The sequence below is a fragment of the Pezoporus flaviventris genome, unplaced genomic scaffold (genome assembly GCF_033815535.1).
Source record: "Pezoporus flaviventris isolate CSIRO_AGI_PZ_B2104156 unplaced genomic scaffold, CSIRO_AGI_Pfla_v1 ptg000007l, whole genome shotgun sequence".
NCBI lineage: Eukaryota > Metazoa > Chordata > Aves > Psittaciformes > Psittacidae > Pezoporus > Pezoporus flaviventris.
Genome location: NW_026892555.1, coordinates 3,873,730 through 3,895,391, shown reverse-complemented (window position 1 = coordinate 3,895,391; position 21,662 = coordinate 3,873,730). Strand labels below are relative to the sequence as shown.

At 38.3% G+C, this 21,662-nt stretch overlaps 1 protein-coding gene across 5 annotated transcripts in view; it reads right to left on the bottom strand.

The window, feature by feature from the left end:
* TRAPPC9 (trafficking protein particle complex subunit 9) overlaps positions 1-21,662 on the bottom strand; it is a 495,602-nt gene that overhangs the window by 309,014 nt on the left and 164,926 nt on the right. For all 5 annotated transcript variants that reach the window (XM_061447664.1, XM_061447665.1, XM_061447668.1 and 2 more), the window contains one exon: positions 10,975-11,085. In XM_061447664.1, the coding sequence (XP_061303648.1) occupies positions 10,975-11,085 (111 nt within the window). The remainder of the gene's footprint in view (positions 1-10,974; positions 11,086-21,662) is intronic.

The window sequence follows — 21,662 nt, the reverse complement described above, 5'->3', positions numbered from 1 at the left end:
ACACAGCTCTGAGCTCATTCACTATTTAAAGTACAGATTCTTCTTCCACCCTGTTCATCACCGTGCCTTTATTAAGGCTGAAGTTCACCTGCCAATTCATCATCTTGCCCTTCTGCAGTCACTCACAGTCAGATCCCTCTTTATGGTCCAGAGTTCACTATCAGTTTACTGGGACCTTCCCAGCCCTCTGCTCACTCCTTTTCCCACCCAGTTTCCAAGGAGGCTGAGCAGCTCCTGGCTTAGCCCAAACCCCAGAAGGGCTCCAGTGATGATGTGATCTCTACAAGTGATCATTCACTCTTCCATCACCTTCCTCTTACCCAATTAACAACTTCCCCTTTGTATCCCACAGCAGCTTGGATTCTCGATCAGCCTTTGGTGGGAAGCTCTGTCACATGTCAATAATTATATTACCCTGAAGCTTGTTAGCTCCTTAACAGAACTTCACTGGATTTATAAGCTACACCTTCCCTGCATAAAACCATGTTTAATCTTTTCCAATTCAGCCCATTTAAACAATGCAGCTGTACACAAAAAATACTGAAATAAACCTGTAATTAACCTTCTCTATTACAAGTCACTCTCTTTCCTGAGGGTTCCCACTTATGATTCAACATAATGAATCTGGAATGTTTCCATAATCTCAGGATCTTTCGTAGCCCGAAAGCACTATATAAGACAAGGAGTAACTTTAAAAGTGTATACGGAAGTATATATGGAACTTCTATGTATTAAAAGTATATACTAAAAGTATATATTGAAGTTTTAAACACTACACAGAAATCAAAGTACTACAGGATTCATATTTACAGTTCCTCTCCCTAAAGCAACAATACTTCAGAAAGGCAGAAAATGAAACAACTCCACAGATCCTGGTTGAGAACTGTCTATTATTCTTTAAAAATCCAGAACTAGAGCAGAATTCTTCATTTTAATTACAGATGTCAACAGTAAGAAAACAAAACAGAAGCAGTATGCATTTTCAGTAACTGAATAACCTTGCTTCAAATGCTGCATTGTGAACTACAAGCATACCGAGATAACATGGGTAAAGCTCTCCCTTGGGAAGATCCAGCCTTCAAGAAAGTGAGCTGGAGTGGAGAGACAAAGTGAATGAAGAGGGAAGATTATGGACTTAACATGACCCCACTCCCTGACCAGATTATGCACTTCTATAGGGCTAATCATACCTTGTATTCAAACTTAGCAGAACTTAGCATTTGGGGGTTTTTAATGTAGAATATATAAATCCTTGCATTACTCCAAAGAAGGAATCAATGTTTTGCCTATGATCCCAGTTAGTACAGTAGCATCAGGAGAACAAAGAGAAAACAAAGACTCCAGCTTCTAGAGACACCTTTGTCACTGCAAAATGAAAATGTCATAAAAAGCCAGGTTTCTATACTAGAGCCTTTCCACAACATCTTTCAGTGATCTTTTCAGATCACTGTTGGTTTAGCTTTTGTTTCCAGTTAATGAAGGAAGAAGTAAATGGATGTCAATACTGAAGAATAAATTCAAGCTGCTGAAGTGCTGATTTCAAATGACTGTTCCCCTTGAAGGAAAGACTCATAAACCAGCTATTTTAATTACACTTTTGATCATCTAAGATAAATTATTAGGAATTTGGTATTTTCATTTCCAACTTCAGAAAATCTATGCTGCGCCATCATGATATTTTACAGAACATCAGAGAGCAGGCAGGAAGCCAAATCAGTGCAACATCAGAGTGCAACTTTAATAAATTCTTTGGCTATTAAAGCAGACGTAACTGGCAGCCACTCAAGACAATCTTCTTTCATCCCATTAATGCAGTCACCATGTCACCACAGCCACAAAACACAGCAAGTGCTCCTAAATACAGACAGGGCTGTAGGCTAAATGAATCTATTTATCTAAGGATATCGATCAAACCGGGTGTGACCCGGAGCTATACCTACACCCAAATGCTCACTCTTACTGGCAGCATGAACAAAAATGTCCTGAAATGTGTTAGGTGTCTTTTTCCCCGAAAATATAGATGATGGTTAATTAGGAAATGGACTAAAACTATTCAGTTATCTTCACCATTTGAACCTACAACCTCTAAAGGTTCTGCTCATCCAGATATCCTTCACTTCTTATTTCCAGTCTCCAAGTACAATATTAGATTAATTCATTAGGAAAATAAATTCCACAGCATTTTTTTGTCTGTTAGGTGAATGTACAAGGCACCAGGTTTTAGGTGTGAGTAAAAAGAAAGAGTAATGTGTCTAACCGGGCCTATGACAGAGAATCATGCAAACGCTCTTCTCCCAGTAACTCACTACTTAAAGTAATTTATGAGTCTGGAGGCCATGAGCCATACCATAAACTGGAACTATGCCACCTGTAACAGCAGAAAAATAAAGGAAGAAAGGCTAAGGTAAGGAATTTGTCCTCTGGAAAAAGAGACAGAATAGGATAAATGCCGCAAAGACAGAAAGTCATAGAGGACAAAAGAAAGTGATGGATGAACCAATTCATATGGGCATGTGCCCATAACACTGTTGGCTTTGGGAAGAATGAGCCATGCCAACTGTATTAATAGAGCTGCAGATAAGAGCTGGCACCTCTTTTTACCTTGTGGTTGTCTATCATTTGACTTTGTGTTCCTAGGTTTCCAACTTGGAAACTTTCTAACTTTACTAAAAGAGGAGAGACAGCAACAGCCTATCTCAGGGGTGCTGACCACAGAGGTCAGGACAGAACAGACATTTTGACCGAGTTTCATCTCACACAAATACTGACAAACACCAGTAGAAAAAAACAATGTTGGTTAATACTATTTACCTGTCTCCTTGAACATTCAGAAAATCCACTAAAAAGAACAGATGAACCCCAAATTTCCACTGAATCATTTCTTCCAGTGAATACTGGTATTTCTTATTTAATGAGGAGAATAATGCCCAGTGAAAAGCTGATAACATTCAGCTTCTTTCTCCACTATTGATCCATCCTCCATCTATGTTGAAACACGGATTTTCCATAAACCACAATATGAATCTACTGGATTGAGTAGGTGTGAATTGAGGGCAAGCACAAGCCACGCAACTATGACTTCCTTCAGGAAGCATTATTTTTAACTCTTTAGCTTGTGATTCCATTGTTCTCTAACAAAAGAAAATAATACAAATTTTCTTACATTCTTACTTTTTCTTCCACAAATATTGTACAAAAATGAACCCCCAATAAAAAAAGCATTGTATTCAGCCAATTTTTATTGGGTCTGCACTTTGTCAAATGCTCACACCAATGTGCCGAGCGCCCAAAATCTTAAATTGTCTCCAAAGTATTGAAAAAAATGAAGGAAGAAAAAAGTTTTGTTTCTTCTGTTAAAAAAGGAAGGAAAAACAAAACCCCCAAACCTTATTTTGTCAATAATTTCTAAATCTGAATTCTGAAACCAATTATTCTTTTTCAGAGACAGATTTTGAACCTTCCACTTTCTACAACCTGTGATCTACTTCCGATTGAAGGGGAAAACAAAGATGATTATTTTGGAATTTGAGTGATTTATAGATCATATAAAACCAGGATAGCAAAATTATGTTAAACCTGTGTGATATTTTGTATACGGGCCAACCTATTTAGCCATGTTTATGACTACCCCATTAAACTTAATAAATTCTGTCAGAGACAAACTTGACCTGCATTCACAAACCTCCCGTCTTCCTAACTGCATACACAAAACACTTGAAATAGCACAAATTGGGACTCCTGAGGTTAAGACCATGTTCAAAGAGGTCAGAAAAATTGCCATGCAGGCTAGACGCGGCGAGTTAGTCACCCCTGATTCAGGAAAACAGTCAATTCACTCAGACCTCATTCTGAAGAAGTGGGAAGAGAAAAATCATCTTATGAGAAGTCATATAATACCAAAACAAGTGCCTTCCCAATGTAGCATCCTCCAACTGATATAATCAATACATTGAGCTGGGGAAAGAGAGTGGAGAAACACCTAATGAGACAAACCTGAGAAGCCTACCCAAGGGGAAGGCTCCATATCACCAACTAGAGAAGGGATGTTTATCTGTGTTTCAAATACGTGCGGTTTTGACAAAACCAGAAATGCTAAATTCAAATGCAAATCATAGGAAAGAGATTCTCTTGCACATTCAATCTCCCCAGGGAAGTGGTAGATTCTCCAACACCGGACACTTTTAAGATTAGGCTGCACAGTGTGCTAGGCCACCTAGTCTAAGTCATGCTTTCCCAAAATAGGTTGGACTAGATGATCCTTGAGGCCCCTTCCAACCTGGGATTCCGTGATTTGATGATCGCCTATGGAAATATGCCATATCTATTGAGAAAAAAGGATGATCTTGTCCAGGGTAATGGTTGGACTTGATGATCTTAAGGGTCTCTTCCAACCTAGTTGATTCTATTATTCTACAACTCCATTGCACTGGGGAGGATCTCTTCCAACCTAGTTGATTCTATTATTCTACAACTCCATTGCACTGGGGGGGAAACGGAAGGAGGAACAGGCATCTATTCATGTATTTACTGCTGTAAAAGCTACAAGGGTATTTGTTTTCCCATCATCAATTACAGCAACAGAACACTGGAAAACGTCTTACTGTTGGAAAGTGCAGCAATTGCAGGCAGGTCTTTGCCAAATTTCACTGAGGACACTTTAGAAGCAGTCGGCTTCTTTGCCATGCCTTCTCTGTAAGGGAGACTGCTGAACACTGACAGCGCCTGAGGCCTAGAAATCTCTTAGACATTTCTAGCTGTATTCACAGAAAGCTCAAAGCTCAATTTTTCTTGGTGTCCTCACCTCCCTTAGCCTTTAAAAAGAGTCCTTGTATCCACGCAAATTTACAGAATACATTAATAATCCCTTTTAAATTTTGCTGTGCTTATCAAACTGAAGTCGACATCTATGATATTTTCATAAATTATGTGTGCCTTTTACCACTTGATCTCCTTTTTCTTATAGCAGTGTGTGCAGAATGGACTTTCATAATTCTCACTTCTTATTCTCTTCGCCTATCCTGTGTTGGGTTTCTGCAGTACACTCACACTGAAGACTTCCAACCACAAGCAATCACCTTCCTTTACACTTCACCAAAGGATCAGAATCAAAGAAGAGCTAAGGTTGGAAGTGACCTCAAAAGAGCATCCGGACTAACTTCTCACCACAAGAATGACCCTTTTGCAAAGAAATTTCTTGAGTGCTGTAACTATAAAGCAGTCCCAAACTGACATTTCTCCTTATTATTCCTTCTATTGCCCTTTACCTTTATTTTACATTGTTTATTACTTTGCCAGTGTAGATTTTTTGCATATTCCTCCTGTAACTTTTCCAATATTTTCATAGTGCTTTGTAATGTATATGAACGTTAGAACTGGACCATACCGTGGATCTGACCAGTGCTAGATAAATCACCCTCCCCTACCCAAACATTTCTCCCCTACCCTCTCCAATTTCTTTGCTAAAAATAGCTAGTTATTCAGTCAAAATGATGTAGTATATATTTAAAAATTGATTTGGCTATTAGTAAAAAATGGCAAGCCTTAAAAAACTTAGATGTGAATTTAAAAAAATATCAAATTAGGACAAAAGAAAGACAATTACCCTGAAAACAGCACATGATTTTCATGTTTTAGTTAATAAAAACTTTAGTACTATTTATTTGACTTGAAGGTATCTCAGAAGCTTTCAGCTTGCCATGGATTTAATATGAAGACCCAGAGAAATTGCTGTGAAATTTTATTTTCTCTTGATGACAGCACATAAAGCCTTAGTCAGAGCAGCTTTGTCTTCAAAGCATAAACTGTAACAGCAGTGTAAGGAAAAAATCATTAATCTCTCATATAGACAACATGCCTTGTCATAAACAAACACACAAATTAGGCACTGACTCGGCAGCTATGAGAAATCACAATTGTGATTTACTTACACAGCGACAATAAATTTATTAAGGGAACTTCGGTTTAAAAAGGGCAGAACTTTTAATTCTCATACCCTTTGGAAGAGGACTTCTTGCAAAATGTTTCCAATATGTATAGGCAGTGCTAACTAATACTGCACATACTGCAGTACCCCAGGCCTGTACCAGTGATGGTATCCAGAACTTCAGGGCTACTTATTATTCTCAAGGAAACACAGCTCTCAAAATATTTTAGATGGTATTCCAGCATCTAGTGGAGAAGATCTCTTTGTGGTGGAGAAGATGCCTGAATCATTAAGAAATACTTCACAGCTCCTCATGACTGACACCTGTTCTTACCCAGGTCCTGTTTGCTCTTGATTTCTTAACTCCTCACTCCAGTCCCAAGCTTTAATTCCTCTGGTCCTCACATCAACGTCAAAAGAGTCTGAAAACTTTAAACTGTAACAGTTTTACATCTACAGCTACCAACTTTGGAGTCTCATCCACATGGAAGACCTTAATAACTCAGTTGTGTTGTACTACAAGGATAGATGAGAGGATTGATCTACTCAGACCATCACCATGATAAATCTTCCAGTGATGATGATGTTTGCCACTCCCAAATGCCAGACACACCGTGCACAGAATGGAAATGTAAAGGCAGTGCAGGGTACGCTGTACAAAATAAGATACCCTGGGGCATATAATGAGATAACATCTATTACCATAAATTATGAAGTGATTTACGCATAAATGAGGGTTGTCATGAAAATTAATTTTAATGGTTTGATAATCAAGTAAGAAACGCAATAATTACCATACCTAAGTTTTTCAATATATCAAAATCACTGCTAGAGGCAACACTTTTTTGTTAACATACCTAATACAGCTCCCCCCCAGGAGCTGTCTGCCGTATCCTTCCCTTTCAGAACAGTATGTTGAATGCCACATCACCATGATAAACAAGTTTAGTTTCTCTGCTGATTACATTCAAAACATTCCTATGGTCATAGCAAAGCCACTTCAACAGCGTGTAATATGACTGCTTCAAGAAACAGCTTTGCAGACAGGTGACCTCACTAATCTAGAAAAATGTCTGAAAGCTGAACTTTCTAATAATATATATCACAGAACCTTACCATCATAGAATCTTGGAATGGTTTGGGTTGGAAAGGACCTTAATACTCATCCAGTTCCAAACCCCTGTGATGGGACACCTTCCATTAGACCAGGTTGCTCCAATCCCCACCCAGTGTGGCCTTGAACACTGCCAGGGATGGGGTAGCTACAGCTTCTATGGGCACCCTGTGGCAGAGCCTCACCACCCTCACAGTACTTGTTCCCCTCATCATCACATGAATTATATTCACCTGCATAGATCAACAATGCATGTTGACATCACAGTGTGGTATATCAAACATATTTGCAACTAACTGAAGATGTTACCAACATCTTAGCATCACTTCCATCAGACGCAATTCAACAGAGTAACTTCTCTGGCAACTTTTTGTCAGGACAAAAGTTGTCCAATGTATTTTACTGTGTTTATTAAAGCTTAAAAAAAAGAACTACTGCAGATGTAAAGCAGCAAAAACTAACTTGATTTTTAACCTAGCTTTGTAATGAACCTTCTTGCACCTCTCTTTTTATTCAACATTCAACAGGAGAGGGAGAGCAAATTGCATTTCTTCTCTTCTCCAAATGAGCCTTAGTTCTCTCTTCTCCCCACAATCTTCTGAAAGGAGCTCAAAGCAAAACATATCACTACTTCTCCCACAATGGGACACAAAGGAACATTTCAAAGCATACAGAAAACAAAAAGGGCGGTGGGAAGATCACTTCATAATTAATTAACATCTTGGGATACACGGAAAAAATGAGAGGCTGATCCTTTCCATTTGTATGTCTGCAGAACATAGAACGATAAAAGACAGAAAAATGAATGAACAAAATTATCTCTAAACCCAAATTATCATTTCTTACCCTAAAACAACAGGGAGCCAAGCATGTGTTTCTCTATTCTAAAATAGAGGGAAAATAGCATTGCTTCTGAGAACAGTTACAATGCACACATGAAACATTCCCAATCAATAGCTTTAAAATTACAGGAAATTGTAAGCTAAAGGTTTTCTGAGAGCTAAAATTATAATCTTCACTAGTCAGTGGAATAATCTGACAGTACAAAAAGAGGCATATATTTTCCAGTTAGTATTTTAACAGCCTAGAGAATGTCACTTTTCCTTAATTGTATAATACCATTTTTCATACTGCATGCAGTTTTACCGTAGCAGCTATTATTACCCTATCTTTCAATTAATTGAAGTAAACTGAAGTCTTTCAAGTAAAAAAAGTGTGCAGTGTTCTACACATTCGATCCCTTTTACATAAATACAGATAAACTGGAGAAAAAGAGGGAGCTGGAACACACCAAGTAATAAGGCTGATACCAGGGACTGCCCTGCACAGACCCAGCAAGATTTGAGAGTGCCAGTACTGATCTGTTGATGATCCCAGACTTTTCATGGCATTTCTCATTCCATGTCCTCCTCATTTCCAGCACCATGGCCAATTATATACCTTCATTATAAATCAAGTATGCTACGGAGAGTGCTTTAATAAGTGTAGCATCCAGAACCTTCCATCACTATGCTTCATCTTACATAAAAGCAACGTAAGAATCCCCTGCAAATTCCCTTTCACCAGGCACAAGGGAGCAAAACCTGTATTCTACAGTGACGGCTCCATAATACAGAAAAGAGAAGCAACACATCAGAGGCTTCCAAGTTGGTTCACCTTCTAAATATACAAAGTGGGAAGCAAAGAGGCAAGCGTAAGCAGGATGCAGCATTATCCTTCTTTGTAGGTCTGTAGGCAGAGAATATGAAAACACATCTAGTCTGCAGCAATAAACACAGAAATGAAGAAAACAATTTCCTGCTATCTACACTTTGTCAGGACAGGAGATTTCAAAATGATGGTGATGAATGGAAGGAGTGTAAATTACAAAGGAAGCCAGCACGACCAAAGCTGGCAAAAAAAAGTGGAATGAGGAAAACATTAAGAATGAGGATGGAATCCAGAAGGTACAGGGAAGGGGAAAAAAAGCCTGAACTTCAGAGTCTTTCTTTAAATATTAATCAGATATTAAGAAAAATCAATCTCCAAAGGAAAAAATATGATAAAAGGAGTATCTAAGAGCAGGCCTTGCGGACAAGCATTGTGTATTTGGACTGAAGAGAAAAGCAAGCTGCTGAGAATGTCCGTCCTATGTTAAAAAGGAAAGGTCTGGAACCGTTGATCAAAAAAAGGGGAAGATTTCTGAATTTTAATTTCTTTTTTCTTTTGGTAAAATAATCCAAAGCCCTTTGCTAGAAGAGGAAAGCTCATTTTAAGGCCCAGTGTATGTTCCAGCTACGTTTCTGTAGCAGATCCATCAGAACCAAAACTCAATTTCTGATCAAAATCAGAATTAAAACTCTAATATACACAGGAGCTATATATACATCACTACAGTTAAAACCAGTCATCATTTAAGAGGTAGGTAACAAAAGAGTTTAGAGCTGATAAGAAATCCCATGCAATTTCTAACCAAGGGTCAAACAAAACAATTTGCACTAAGAATAAAAATCACTAATGTTAAAAGGTTTAAATACTTGCAACAAATACACAATCAGCCTTGATAAATGACTGTATCAAAAAACTTATTGCAAGGGTTTACATCCATTGCAATATAATGATTTAAAGATATTAAAACTGAAATTCTTAAAACCACAGGAAAATAAAAGTAATTCAATCCAGGAGATGTAAAGTAATCTTACAAGCTTATTGCAGCATTACTTCTATTCGTTACACATTGTCCAAAATACTCAGAGTGAAAACTTTCAGTTTATCAAGTACAAAAATGATGTGAAATAGCAACAGGCATAAAACCAAAATTACAAACCAATTTTAACTGCAAAACAGGTAAGAACATGAATGTTCTGGTGAGTATTTAGACTGCTTTATAAAAAAAAAAAAAGAGAGAGAGAAAAAGGCAATTCTTTCTACCTAAAAGGAACAAGCACTGTATGTTACTCATATTTTTGTCCATTCCTTGATAAAGTAAAATTGAGACTATTCAGCTTTGCTTTGAGTCGATGTACTTGTCGTGGTTGTGCTTTTCGAGTCACTAATGCAAAAAGCTTTCTAAATGTGCTGCTATCATTGCCTATTCTGAATTTCTTTTTGACAATTGCATTCCTTCAATTGATGGGGGTTTACTTTGAACTTATTATTTAGACTAAGATTTGAAGACTTAGAAGTATTGCCCTTTAAATAAGCTCATCAATTTCATCATTTAACTGCAGCAGAACTCTCCCAAAGAAGAGAACTGTGCAGAGATAGCCTATGAGCAAATGGAAATGTTTCCTCTTTCACATTTTCACCTTTTTAAGATGAAAATGCTGTTATCAAGATGCAATGATCATTAAAGGAGATAAGCCAAGTAACCTAGGGTACAGCCAGCACTAGGAGACCTAGGTAGATATATCATGGCAAATAGTGGTTATACTTAGCTACAAAATGACCTTTACCATCACCATAGCAGGGCTGTAAGAACCAATACAGAAACCAGCCTACTTAATGTAAAATACTTTTTCCACTGAAATTGTGATTGCTTTTTCAATTCTGTTTTTCTTTCCTGTAGTTTCCTTTCTACAAAAACTAATGAAACAGCTGGGGAACCACATACAGACTATTTAATACTGGGAAAGGATAATAAACTAGTGAGAGCAGGTTTTAACTACATCCAGAGCACACTAAAAATATATTAAAACATTCTATAAAGACAAGTTGAGCAGTACACCTCAGAACCAACTGTATTTTCTTATTCTCAGTTCTACTGGATTCATAGTCAGAATAAATTCACTTGAGATACTGCCAGAATTCATTGATGCACCTCCGAGAAAGTAAAACTCATATTCTTTGACATTTGTACAATGTTTAAAAAAGAAAAATAGGTCCTAAACATCATCAATTATGTATAAATAAATAACCAGGTTAAACCAAGGGCTGTTTTAATACTGAAAGCACTTACCGCTGACACTCCCCAGAATGCAGAATTAAATCTTCGTTATTCCTAGCACTGATAGTCAACTCATGCTCTGTAGAATTGAAGACATCTAGAAGTAGATGGCACTGCCGAGTGCTGCTCAGATGGGGGGGAAAGAAGAATGGCACAATTTCAGTAACACAACACAAAATTATTATACATATATCAGAATTAGTATTCATACATAAATAAAAATATGTATCACACAATCACAGAATGGCTGGGGTTGGAAGGGACCTTAAAGTTCATCTAGTACCAACCCGCTGCCATGGGCATGAACATCTTCCACTAGACCATGTATACAGCATCACAGAATCATAGAATAGTTGGAGTTGGAAAGGACCTTAAGATCATCCAGTTCCAACCCCCCTGCTGTGGGCAGGGACACCTCACACTAAATCATCTCACCCAAGGCTTCGTCCAACCTGGCCTTGAACACTGACAGGGATGGAGCATTCACAACTTCCCTGGGCAACCCATTCCAGTGCCTCAGCACCCTCACAGGAAAGAACTTCTTCCTTATATCCAATCTAAACTTCCCCTGTTTAAGTTTTAACCCATTACCCCTTGTCCTGTCACTAAAGTCCCTAATGAAGAGTCCCTCCCCAGCATGCCTATAGGCCCCCTTCAGATACTGGAAGCTGCTCTGAGGTCTCCACGCAGCCTTCTCTTCTCCAGGCTGAACAGCCCCAACTTCCTCAGCCTATCTCCATACAGGAGGTGTTCCAGCCCCTGCTCATCCTCGTGGCCTCCTCTGGACTTGTTCCAACAGTTCCATGTCCTTTTTATGTTGAGGACACCAGAACTGCACACAATACTCCAGGCGAGGCCTCATGAGAGCGGAGCAGAGCAGAGGGGCAGGATCACCTCCCTTGAGGTATGCAGAAACATTATGAGGTATGCATTCACATATATGTTGATACACTTCTCCAATTAAAATATTATCTTAGTCTTTCATTGAAATAATAGTATTTTTAGTGAATAACTGAATAATATTTTTAGTGAATAATAATTCTAGTGAATAACTTTTCTAATAACTGAGTATTATTTTTACTAAAACTAGACAGAAGTGTATAGCCTAAAAGAGAAGTTCTATGACAGTTACAACCTGCCCAATATTAAGCCCCATAGCATCTGAATTCTCATTCATTTCTATCAAAAAGCCACAGATTTTTTCAGTTCTCTGAGCTTTCACATGAAAGAGATTTATTATTTCAAATTACCTTGACAATATCTTGTTAAGAATAAATTTACAAGAAAAAATTTAAACCCTTGCCCATTGTCAGGGAGAAATTCCATTTACAATAGCTGGTTTCTCTACAGACCAAAACAAGCTGCCAACTCGAGTACTTTTCCATTAGAGCAACTACTCTGAGAAAACGCTGTCCCTTCTGTAAGAAAAAGGCAAACACAGGCACCTCTCACAGTGTTTATTTTTCAGTTACTACTCTTCAAATACAAATTTCCTTAGAAACATTCAGGATTAATAAAACAACCGCATTTTTGGTCACCTTAGGAAATAACAAACTGATAAAGCCACAGAGAAGAAACTTCATGGTAAATTTTTATTCTTATTTCTAAACTTTTCTTTATGAAAATATGCACAAATAACAACAGAACCAGAAAGTGAAATGTCACAGACAATCACAGAGCTGCAATAGAACCATAGAATAGTTTGGGTTGGAAGGGACCTTTCAAAGGTCACCTAGTCCAAATCCCCTGCAATGAAGAGGGATATACTCAACCAGATCAGGTTGACTAGAACTACATCCAGACTGGACTCGAATGTCTCCAGACTGCTTAATCAGTCTACTCTGAAATTCAAAACTCCCTAAGAAGCTACTTAAGTATTCAAGGTTGGATGAGGCTTTGACTGAGGAACCTGCTCTAGTGGAAGGTGTCCCTGTGAATGGCAGAATGGTTGGAACTAGATGATCTTTAAGGTCCCTTTCAACACAAACCAGTCTATGATTCTATGACTAACAACAAATATTCCAGCCTTAAGCATCACTACAAATTAGCTTTAGCTATCAACGTCTTTGACGTTTAAATGCACATATAACAAAATTAGGTGACATTGTGAATTATAGTATAAAATAATACAGCCATTGCACAAAGACTATGGATCATCTCATCCCATATAACTGCTATCAGAATCAGTAAGTAGAGAAAAGTATCTTGTAGTTGGTGAAGCAGAACTCACAAGCAGCATTAATCTGAGAGAGTTCATTTGGAACCAGAAGTTTCCATAAAGGGAAGAAAGAGGAGTATGCTGCTGGTAAGCTGAGTCATCAGAGCCATCCTTCCAAAAATATGCATATTCAAACTAAGTAAGCTACAGTTTTGTGCCTGAGGCAACCAAGTATATTTATCCTCTTGCATAATAATTTACAATCAAACACCAGCCATTCCAAAGGCAATTACACTGAAGAGGAGCAAGAGTTTAAGAACCGATCTCCTACTTTGGAAACAGGTTCTCTGGTTCATAATACAACTCTCTTCCAAAAAAAGAAATGAAGAGACATCCTTTTCAGAGCATATACAAGAGGACCTGTGCTGCTAGCTTGCAAACCCTTGAGACTGGAACACTCATAGGACAAGTACGGGAGTTTAAGGTTCAGGTCACAAAAGTGATAGCAATGTCACACGCAGTCAGGCACTAAATAACAAGCAAGCACTCCTTGGAGGCAGTGGTCCATCTCTTGGCAAAAGTAGAAAGCAGAAGTGGGGGTGGAAGCTTTTTTATACACATTTTCAGGGGTTTCACTTTCTTTGGGTAAAACCCCAGTGAATACTGAATAGAGAGAAGGCGGCATGAGGGTAGCTGGGTGACTAAAGCCTGTGTCAAAACTCAAGAATTTAGAAAATACAGGGAGTCATAGCTCATATTAGAAACTCCCTTCCTCAACAGTTCACATGAAAGAAGTAACTGGAAGAGCAGTATCTGAGTCTGTAGCTACCCTGTTACCAGTAAGGAATGAAAGAGAGAGGGAGAAAAAAACTCTGGCTTCTATCTCATCACTGGGGCAGTGGGATAAAACCTGTAAAACAACTTCTGCCCCTGCAGCAGGCATGAAGTTATGAGAGAATCACAGAATGGATTGGGTTGGATCTTAAAGCTCATCCAGTTCCAACCCCTGCCACGGGCAGGGACACCTTCCACTAGAGCAGCTTGCTCCAAGCCCCTGTGTCCATCCTGGCCTTGAACACTGCCAGGGATGGGGCAGCCACAGCTTCTCTGGGCACCCTGTGCCAGCGCCTCAGCACCCTCACAGGGAAGAATTTCTTCCACGTATCTAATCTAAATCTACCCTCTCCCACTTTATGATCTGCAAAAGCAGCTTCTGCTAAGACTATGTTTACAAAATTCCTTATGGAAGGAATTTTATCCCATAGGAAAATCCAAAAATTGCCTGAAATAACACTCGAGCCTTCTGCAGTATCTTTTGGCAGCAGAAAGAAAGTTTTGCAAATAAAACAATTCATGCCATAAATACAAAGCACCTATATAAGCAGCAGCTCTTCAGGACTAAACAGCATCCCTAATACTAAAATGTCCCAAATATGAACTCCTGGACTATGCAGTGAGAATTATTCATCAGCATGACATTTATTTGATCCTCTTCAATCACTACACAAAATAGACATATAGGGGAAATCATTCTTTCCTTTTCAAATTTTAGTTCATTCTCCAGGAAAATCTTTAAGTAAAAAAAATAAAAATAAAAATAAAAAGTTTGAGAATTATTACGGGACTTTGAAAACTTAGAAGAATAAGATATAGAATGGTTGAAGGTAACATAAAGAGTGCAGAAAAAGATAGTACTGGCCATTCAGAGTAAGTACAAGATAGTATCAAAGAGACAATTAGAGCAAGGAAAACCACAGACAATTAAAGGTTACGAAAATCTTTGAATTAAAATTGCAATTAAATTGAATTAAAATTCCCAATACTGGAAGCTGCAGCCACGTAAGCAAACCAAGACAAAGCAGAAGCTCTGGAAAATTAGAGGTAACGCTATAATAAAGTTAAAAAGGAAGCAAGAAACCCTCAAGTTCTAGAAGAGGAATTTGCTGAAAGGCAGCATGATTTGTTTGGTGGGGTTTTTTTAACATAGAATCATAGAATCATTAAATGGTTGGGGTTGGAAGGGACCTTAGAAATGCTAAAATCAATTGGACTGTGTAGAACACATGATCCTGAGTTACAAGCTCTGTGAAAGTGACTGTTCAAGGAAAAGAAAGAATGAGCAAGAAAGCCAAATTAACGATTTATGTAAATTTTCACTACAGCTGAACTTACAGGAGGTGAGATAGGAATTAAAGAACCTATCTCAAAGCGGCAGGAAATGGGATTTGAGAGGCAAATTTATATTCATGCACATGTGATAAAGGAACTCCAGCATGACTTTGCTGGACTTCAACATGTAAGTCCAGTCAGCAATGTGTTACTTACTTAAACTAAGCTTTTTACCACAGACAAACATTACCTTTCTGTTAAGGACTTTAAGGTAATTAAGGACATTTCAGACCATTAACCCTGCCCTCCGTAATACATAATTAATTAAAACAAAAAAGTGTGTAAGCTTATAAAAAACTTAACATACTCAAAATAATAAATGTATCTAAAAGATGATTAATTTATAGCCCATAATGGCTTACCAACATTTTTGGCTGAGAAATACAGTGGGACAGTGGGATTGAGTGCTCCCTCAGCAACTCTGCTGATGACACCAAGATGTGTGGCTCAGGATAGGCTGAGAAAGCTGGGGCTGTTCAGCCTGGAGAATAGAAGCTGCCTGGAGACCTCACAGCAGCCTTCCAGCATCTGAAGGGGGCTTATAAGGATGCTGGGGAGGGACTCTTCATTAGGGACTGTAGTGATAGGACAAGGGGTAACGGGTTAAAACTTAAACAGGGGAAGTTTAGATTGGATATAAGGAGGAAGTTCTTTACTTAAGGATGGTGAGGCACTGGAATGGGTTGCCCAAGGAAGTTGTGAATGCTCCATTCCTGGCAGTGTTCAAGGCCAGGTGGGACAGAGCCTTGGGTGAGATGATTTAGTGTGAGGTGTTCCTGCCCATGGCAGAGTGTTGGAACTGGATGATCTTACGGTCCTTTCCAACCCTAACTATTCTATGATTCTAAATACCAGTCACAAGCCACGGATTCCTGGAACTGGGAAAGACTTTCCCACTTTTATAAAATTTCTTCCTTTTCCAGCCTTTCTACAACCATGTAATAGTTTATACTAAATATTTAGTGGGCTAGGGAGAGAGGTAAAGGCTGAATTACTGGGAAAAAAACCACTTTGAGAGCATTTTGAGTCCTCTAAGTCTCCTTAAGTAGATGTTACCATTCAACTCGGAGAAGGTGGAGAACTCAATGTTTCACACACTGTGCAGGGTAATCAGTGTATTCCCAGTCTTTTTAGAGGTTGTGGGTCATTTTGCTACTACTAAGCAGCTGTTTAAAGTAAGTTTGGGTCAAACGCATCTAAAAGAAGTCAGTTTGTATTTGGTGTTTTGTTTTTGTGGCTGTTATTTTTTCTCCAAAGCATCTATTGAGATAGCAGGGTATCATCACACATTTACACACACAAAATTAAACCATCATCTAGTTTAATTCCATATACTTAGGACTTAAAAGCACTTAAGAGAACAGTATCAATTAGTACGAGGTTTCCCATTTCTGCAAAACCCAAATAACCCACTCTATCAATTCTTCTGGACTATACAGGACAGAAAAACACTATTGCACCACAAAAGACTCAATTCCCATATATCCACATTCCTGCTCCTCATCATACACCCACCCATACGTTCCCACCTATCCAGCAACCACAGTGGACAGCACAATGCTTTTGACTGGCCCTGAGCTCAAACCTGCCAACTGGCACAGGGAATAGAGCAGGTAATTGCTGAGCTCCTGCTTCTGCCTTTCCTCACTGGGACATAAATTAGGGTATCTCTTCACTGCCCAGTTACCAGTCTGCAGAACAGATTTAACTTCTCCCTAAAGCTGGCTGAAATTAGTCAAAATGTACCATAGGGCGAGGGAGAAACAGTGACCATATAAATTTCATTTCCCTAGGAGATACAATATAAAATGAACCAGAAAAATACAGCAGACACAACAAACACAACATCTGTCTTGTCTGAATGGCATGGTATACCACTGATTGCATTACATTAAAGTCCAAATTAAATGAAGATGTACTGGTCTGTGTATAGACACTAGGATAAAGAATAAAAGTTCTTGAAAGGCTTTTACGCTTCTTTACATCTGTCATTTTGACTGCTAATGGAAAGGAAACAAGCCTGGGTCAAACAGAGTTTCAGAGCCTAAATGGGAGAACATAAAAAAAACACAGTGTGCAAACATTTTCCATTTCAGTGATTTTCCTTATTTGTCCATGAAGTTTCCTTTCAAAAAATCTAGCATAAATTCCATATTTAAGATGTTTTTTTACAAGTAACACAAAAGTCTCTGCATCAGGTAAAAACTAAAATGACAAGGAAACTTTCTCAGTTGATTGATTTACAATGTGAAGGTCTCAATGACATGCAAATTTAAGTCAATGCTCATTTCAAACAAGAATAAGAATCCTTATCTTTTTTTAATTGAAAATTGAGTTAATTCAACAGCATCTTGAAGATTTTTTGTATAAATTAATGTCTGTTCTCCTCCGTTGCAGAATTCTGGATATAGAACAACCAAGTTAGTGACAGGATGAATCATGCTGTAGTTTGAAAATCTTACAATGTCAGAATTCCAGAAATAGTCAAAAATTCGGGCTAAGGGAACTTAAGGCAAAAGACAATTACACTGTGATACAGAAATTTCCTTCAGAGATACAGCAACTACTGTTCCTATCCACTCTGAAATGGCAGCAGGTAGCCTTCAGTAACATTTAACACAGTATTAAAAACAAGATACAGCTGCGACACTGTAATGAGGGCTCACTTCAGTGAATAATCTTACTGCAGTTCTGTTTCTAGCTTAGTTTTAAACTCAGTTTAAATAAGAAACACTCAGGGGGGTCTCGCAAGTTACCTGCATCCTGATTCAGCTCAGTTTCCCCATCCACTGAAATCATGGAGTGTTTTCACATCCATGTTTTTCCTTTGCTTCTTTTCTGTTCTCCTTTAACAGGTATCCCTACTCCCAGTGAGACATCAGAAAGTGAAGATGCACTGGCCATGGTGTGCTAGGTGATAACCCTGTTCTCCAAAATTCACTGACAAACACAAAGAGCAACATAGCAAAATGACAAACTAAAGCATCTTTGTTGGTGCTATTGTAATTTTCAATAGGTTTTCTTTAATTTCATTTATTGTTTATTAAATCTTCAGAAAATGAAGTTTTGAGAGTAACTTCAGCTGATTAAATCAGATTATCCACCTTACTGTTAAAAGGTCTATTCACATATTCCAAGAACTGTCCTCGTTTGACTTCTCCCAGTTGTAAACCTTTTCAATTATGCTAAATGTTCCCAGCACATCTATAAATATTTGCAGATTTATGTTCTCACATCTTATGTGCCAAACTGTACATATTTAACATTTTGATCTCAAAAATCAATTTTCTTAATCTTTAAAGCTGCTTTTTGCTGCTCTTCCATGAACCCTCTTCAACCTTATACCATTAGCTGAGTTTAAGGTTAGCAAGATGATTTAACTATTGGATGTAACCTCCCAATGTGTCATGGGTTCCAACTTGGTAGAGTCTATATTGAGCTCAATGGTGTGTGTATCAATAAAGAATATATTCTAGAAAGAGAACATTAAAAAATGGTTATTAAATCCATTGCTTAACAGATTTCTCTAATAGTTTATCAGTCTCATAGATCAAAATGAGAGCTTTATTTGCAGTTGAATTTGCCTGGTTTCCATTCTGACTGGCTTTTATTATTACCATTTTTCATTAACAAAACAGTGATTTTAATACTAATTATTTTCTCCATCCATTCATTTTACACAGATCTTATCTCTGCCTTCCTCCAAACTAAACAGATTGCTCTTCAAGCACCCAAACAAGAGTTTCTCTCCACCGTTCAAAGCTCTATGACATCTGAACACTGAAATACTGAGAGCCAGCCAGCTGCCTGTCAACAGGTTGATTCTCACTCTGCATGCAGCAAATGTGACAATTTATGAATTCAGCTACATAAAAACAAGAAACTGCTTCAGAAAATGCTACAGAACTTTTTTATTGCATAGCAAAAAATGCCTGTTCGAGCACAGCCGAAGAAACACGCTGTTCGCTCTTTCCCTTCTATGATTTATAATGATCAGGTTTTCTTCCCTGAACCTGACTGCCGAAAAAGCTTTGCTGCACTTTATTGTAGTGAAAACAGGGGCAACCCTGGAAACTGGAATGGAATTTCTGACAATTATGCCTGATTTAAATAAGACCCAAAGTGCTCTGCACCAATATTAGGATCGCCTGAGAACCTTCAACATAGTCAAACTGCTCTTTTGCAGCCTCCATGCACTCTTGTGAAACCAAGTTGGAAAAACTGGTTTAAATACTTCAACTTTAAATACAAAACAATGAAAGTCTTAGACTAAGGAAGCACCTTGCAGGCTTTATTATGAACTGACACATTCAAAGCCAGACAGTTAAATGATTTACGTAAATGGTAGAAAGGAATATTAACCTGAAGCTCCAGAACTGACGTTCTGAATTTCACAGTGGCAGACCTGCTGCAGTTCATTTTGTCTGTTTTCTGACACAATTACAAGAACAGAGTCTAAGCCTCTGCACTTGCCAAAAGAGATGCGCAGCTGATGCCTCGTCAGCTGTGCGGTGGTTTTAAGATAGGAAGAAAAGTTTGTTGCCTCATAAAATTTACCTTGCTCACCACCTTGAATTGGTAGAATTGATAGTTAAGATTCCTTTTACACATCTGGCTTCTGAACTTTGTCCAAGTGAAGGCAGCTTCTCTGTGTTATTGTGGATTGACTCCATCTACAAATTCAGACCCTCTCACCATCTTTGTAATAAGGAAGACCTTGATTTTCTGACCTTTGTAGAACACTTAAACTCATATTTAAGACACTTTTGAATTGATGGCTTAATAGCAAGGGACACAAGGAGACCAACTGGCACTTCACAGCATGCAGAGCACGCCCTCACTTGAATGCTTAAAAACATGGGGAGAGAAGCAGTATTTTTTCTGGCTTTTTTTCACGCTTTCTGCTCTTTGATAAAGGCAATAATGAAGGATGTTCAGTGCCCACAAAACTGGCAGATAATGCCTTAGAAATTCTTTAACGTGGGAGTGGTGAGACACTGGAACAGGCTGCCCAAGGAAGTGGTGAATGCCCCAACCCTGCCAGCGCTCAAGATCAGTCTGGACAGGGCCTTGAGCAACCTGGACTAGTGGAAGGTGTCCCTGCTCATGGCAGGGGGTTGGAACTGGATAACCTTAAGATCCTTTCCAACCCAAACCATGTTGTGATTCTATGATTCACCTGATTACAGAAGACAAGGAATATAATTTTACTACTTAGATATATCTGCATCTTATGGTAAATAAATGGTTAAGCAAGTAGATCCCTGAAGCCCTTTAAGACTTCAGTGAGTTGTGGGGCAAATTGGGAAAACTTTACAACATTAACTCATTATCTCTTACACCCTATTTCAGGACTGCTTCAAACACCTGCATTCTTGATTATGCATCATGGGACAATCCTCTCCCTGGAAGCATAAATAAGCAGAACTCAAGGATTACAGGGAACATGGTGAGAGGCAAACAACTCCCCAGTACAAAGCTGTTCTGCCACTCTTTTCAGATGTAGTGAGCTGAGTGAACGTAGGTTGATGAGGAAATTACGGCTGTTTACTGACAGAACACTATCTCTTTCAACAGAAGAGCTGATAACTGAATCAGAATTAGGCAACGGATTAGGTCCTGCAGCATGTTTAAGGTCTGTATCAAGCTAACTATGGATGCCTCTACAGACTAGCCCAGTTAAACAGGATAAACACATCCTAAGATATATAGGAGATGCACTTAATGAAAACTCTCCCTATAAAGCAGAAATCTGTGCATAGAGGGAAGACATAATTTTGGCTGGATATTTAGAAACACAGAAACCAAACCAAAATTCCCAGTTGTTTCCCATGCATATCTGCTCAAGTGGTTAAATAACAGAAATACCAGTTAAGTTGGGAAGACTTTTACATAAACCATAAACTTTACGTTACAATTGGGTGGGAAAAAGTTATTTCAGTAACATTTTTCCTGGATTTCACAGTGAAGGCCTAAGGGAAAAATCAGTGTTCAAAGTTTTTTATTTTGCTTTGACTTTTTAAGCCCAGCAGCTGTTTTGTTTCTTACTTCTGCTGAGGCACAATGTAAAATAAAAACAGCAAAACAATAAAAGAAAGGGGAAAAAACTGAATCCAGAGAAAGAAAGCAAACAGAACTTTCATTGTGAAATGACAGCTGAGAAAGGTGAATTATAAAATACAGTTTCTTATCATGACTAAACCAATACAGCTCCGACAGAATTTAAACAATGAAATCTCATCTGCAAAGCAAAAGAAAATCAGATTCAAGATTTTAACAGGCCAAGTAAAAGTACAAAATCTGACTTAAAATTTGTTGTCATTGTGTCTCAGGTATGGGCAGAAAAGCAAACTTTGTTTCATTTTATGATAAG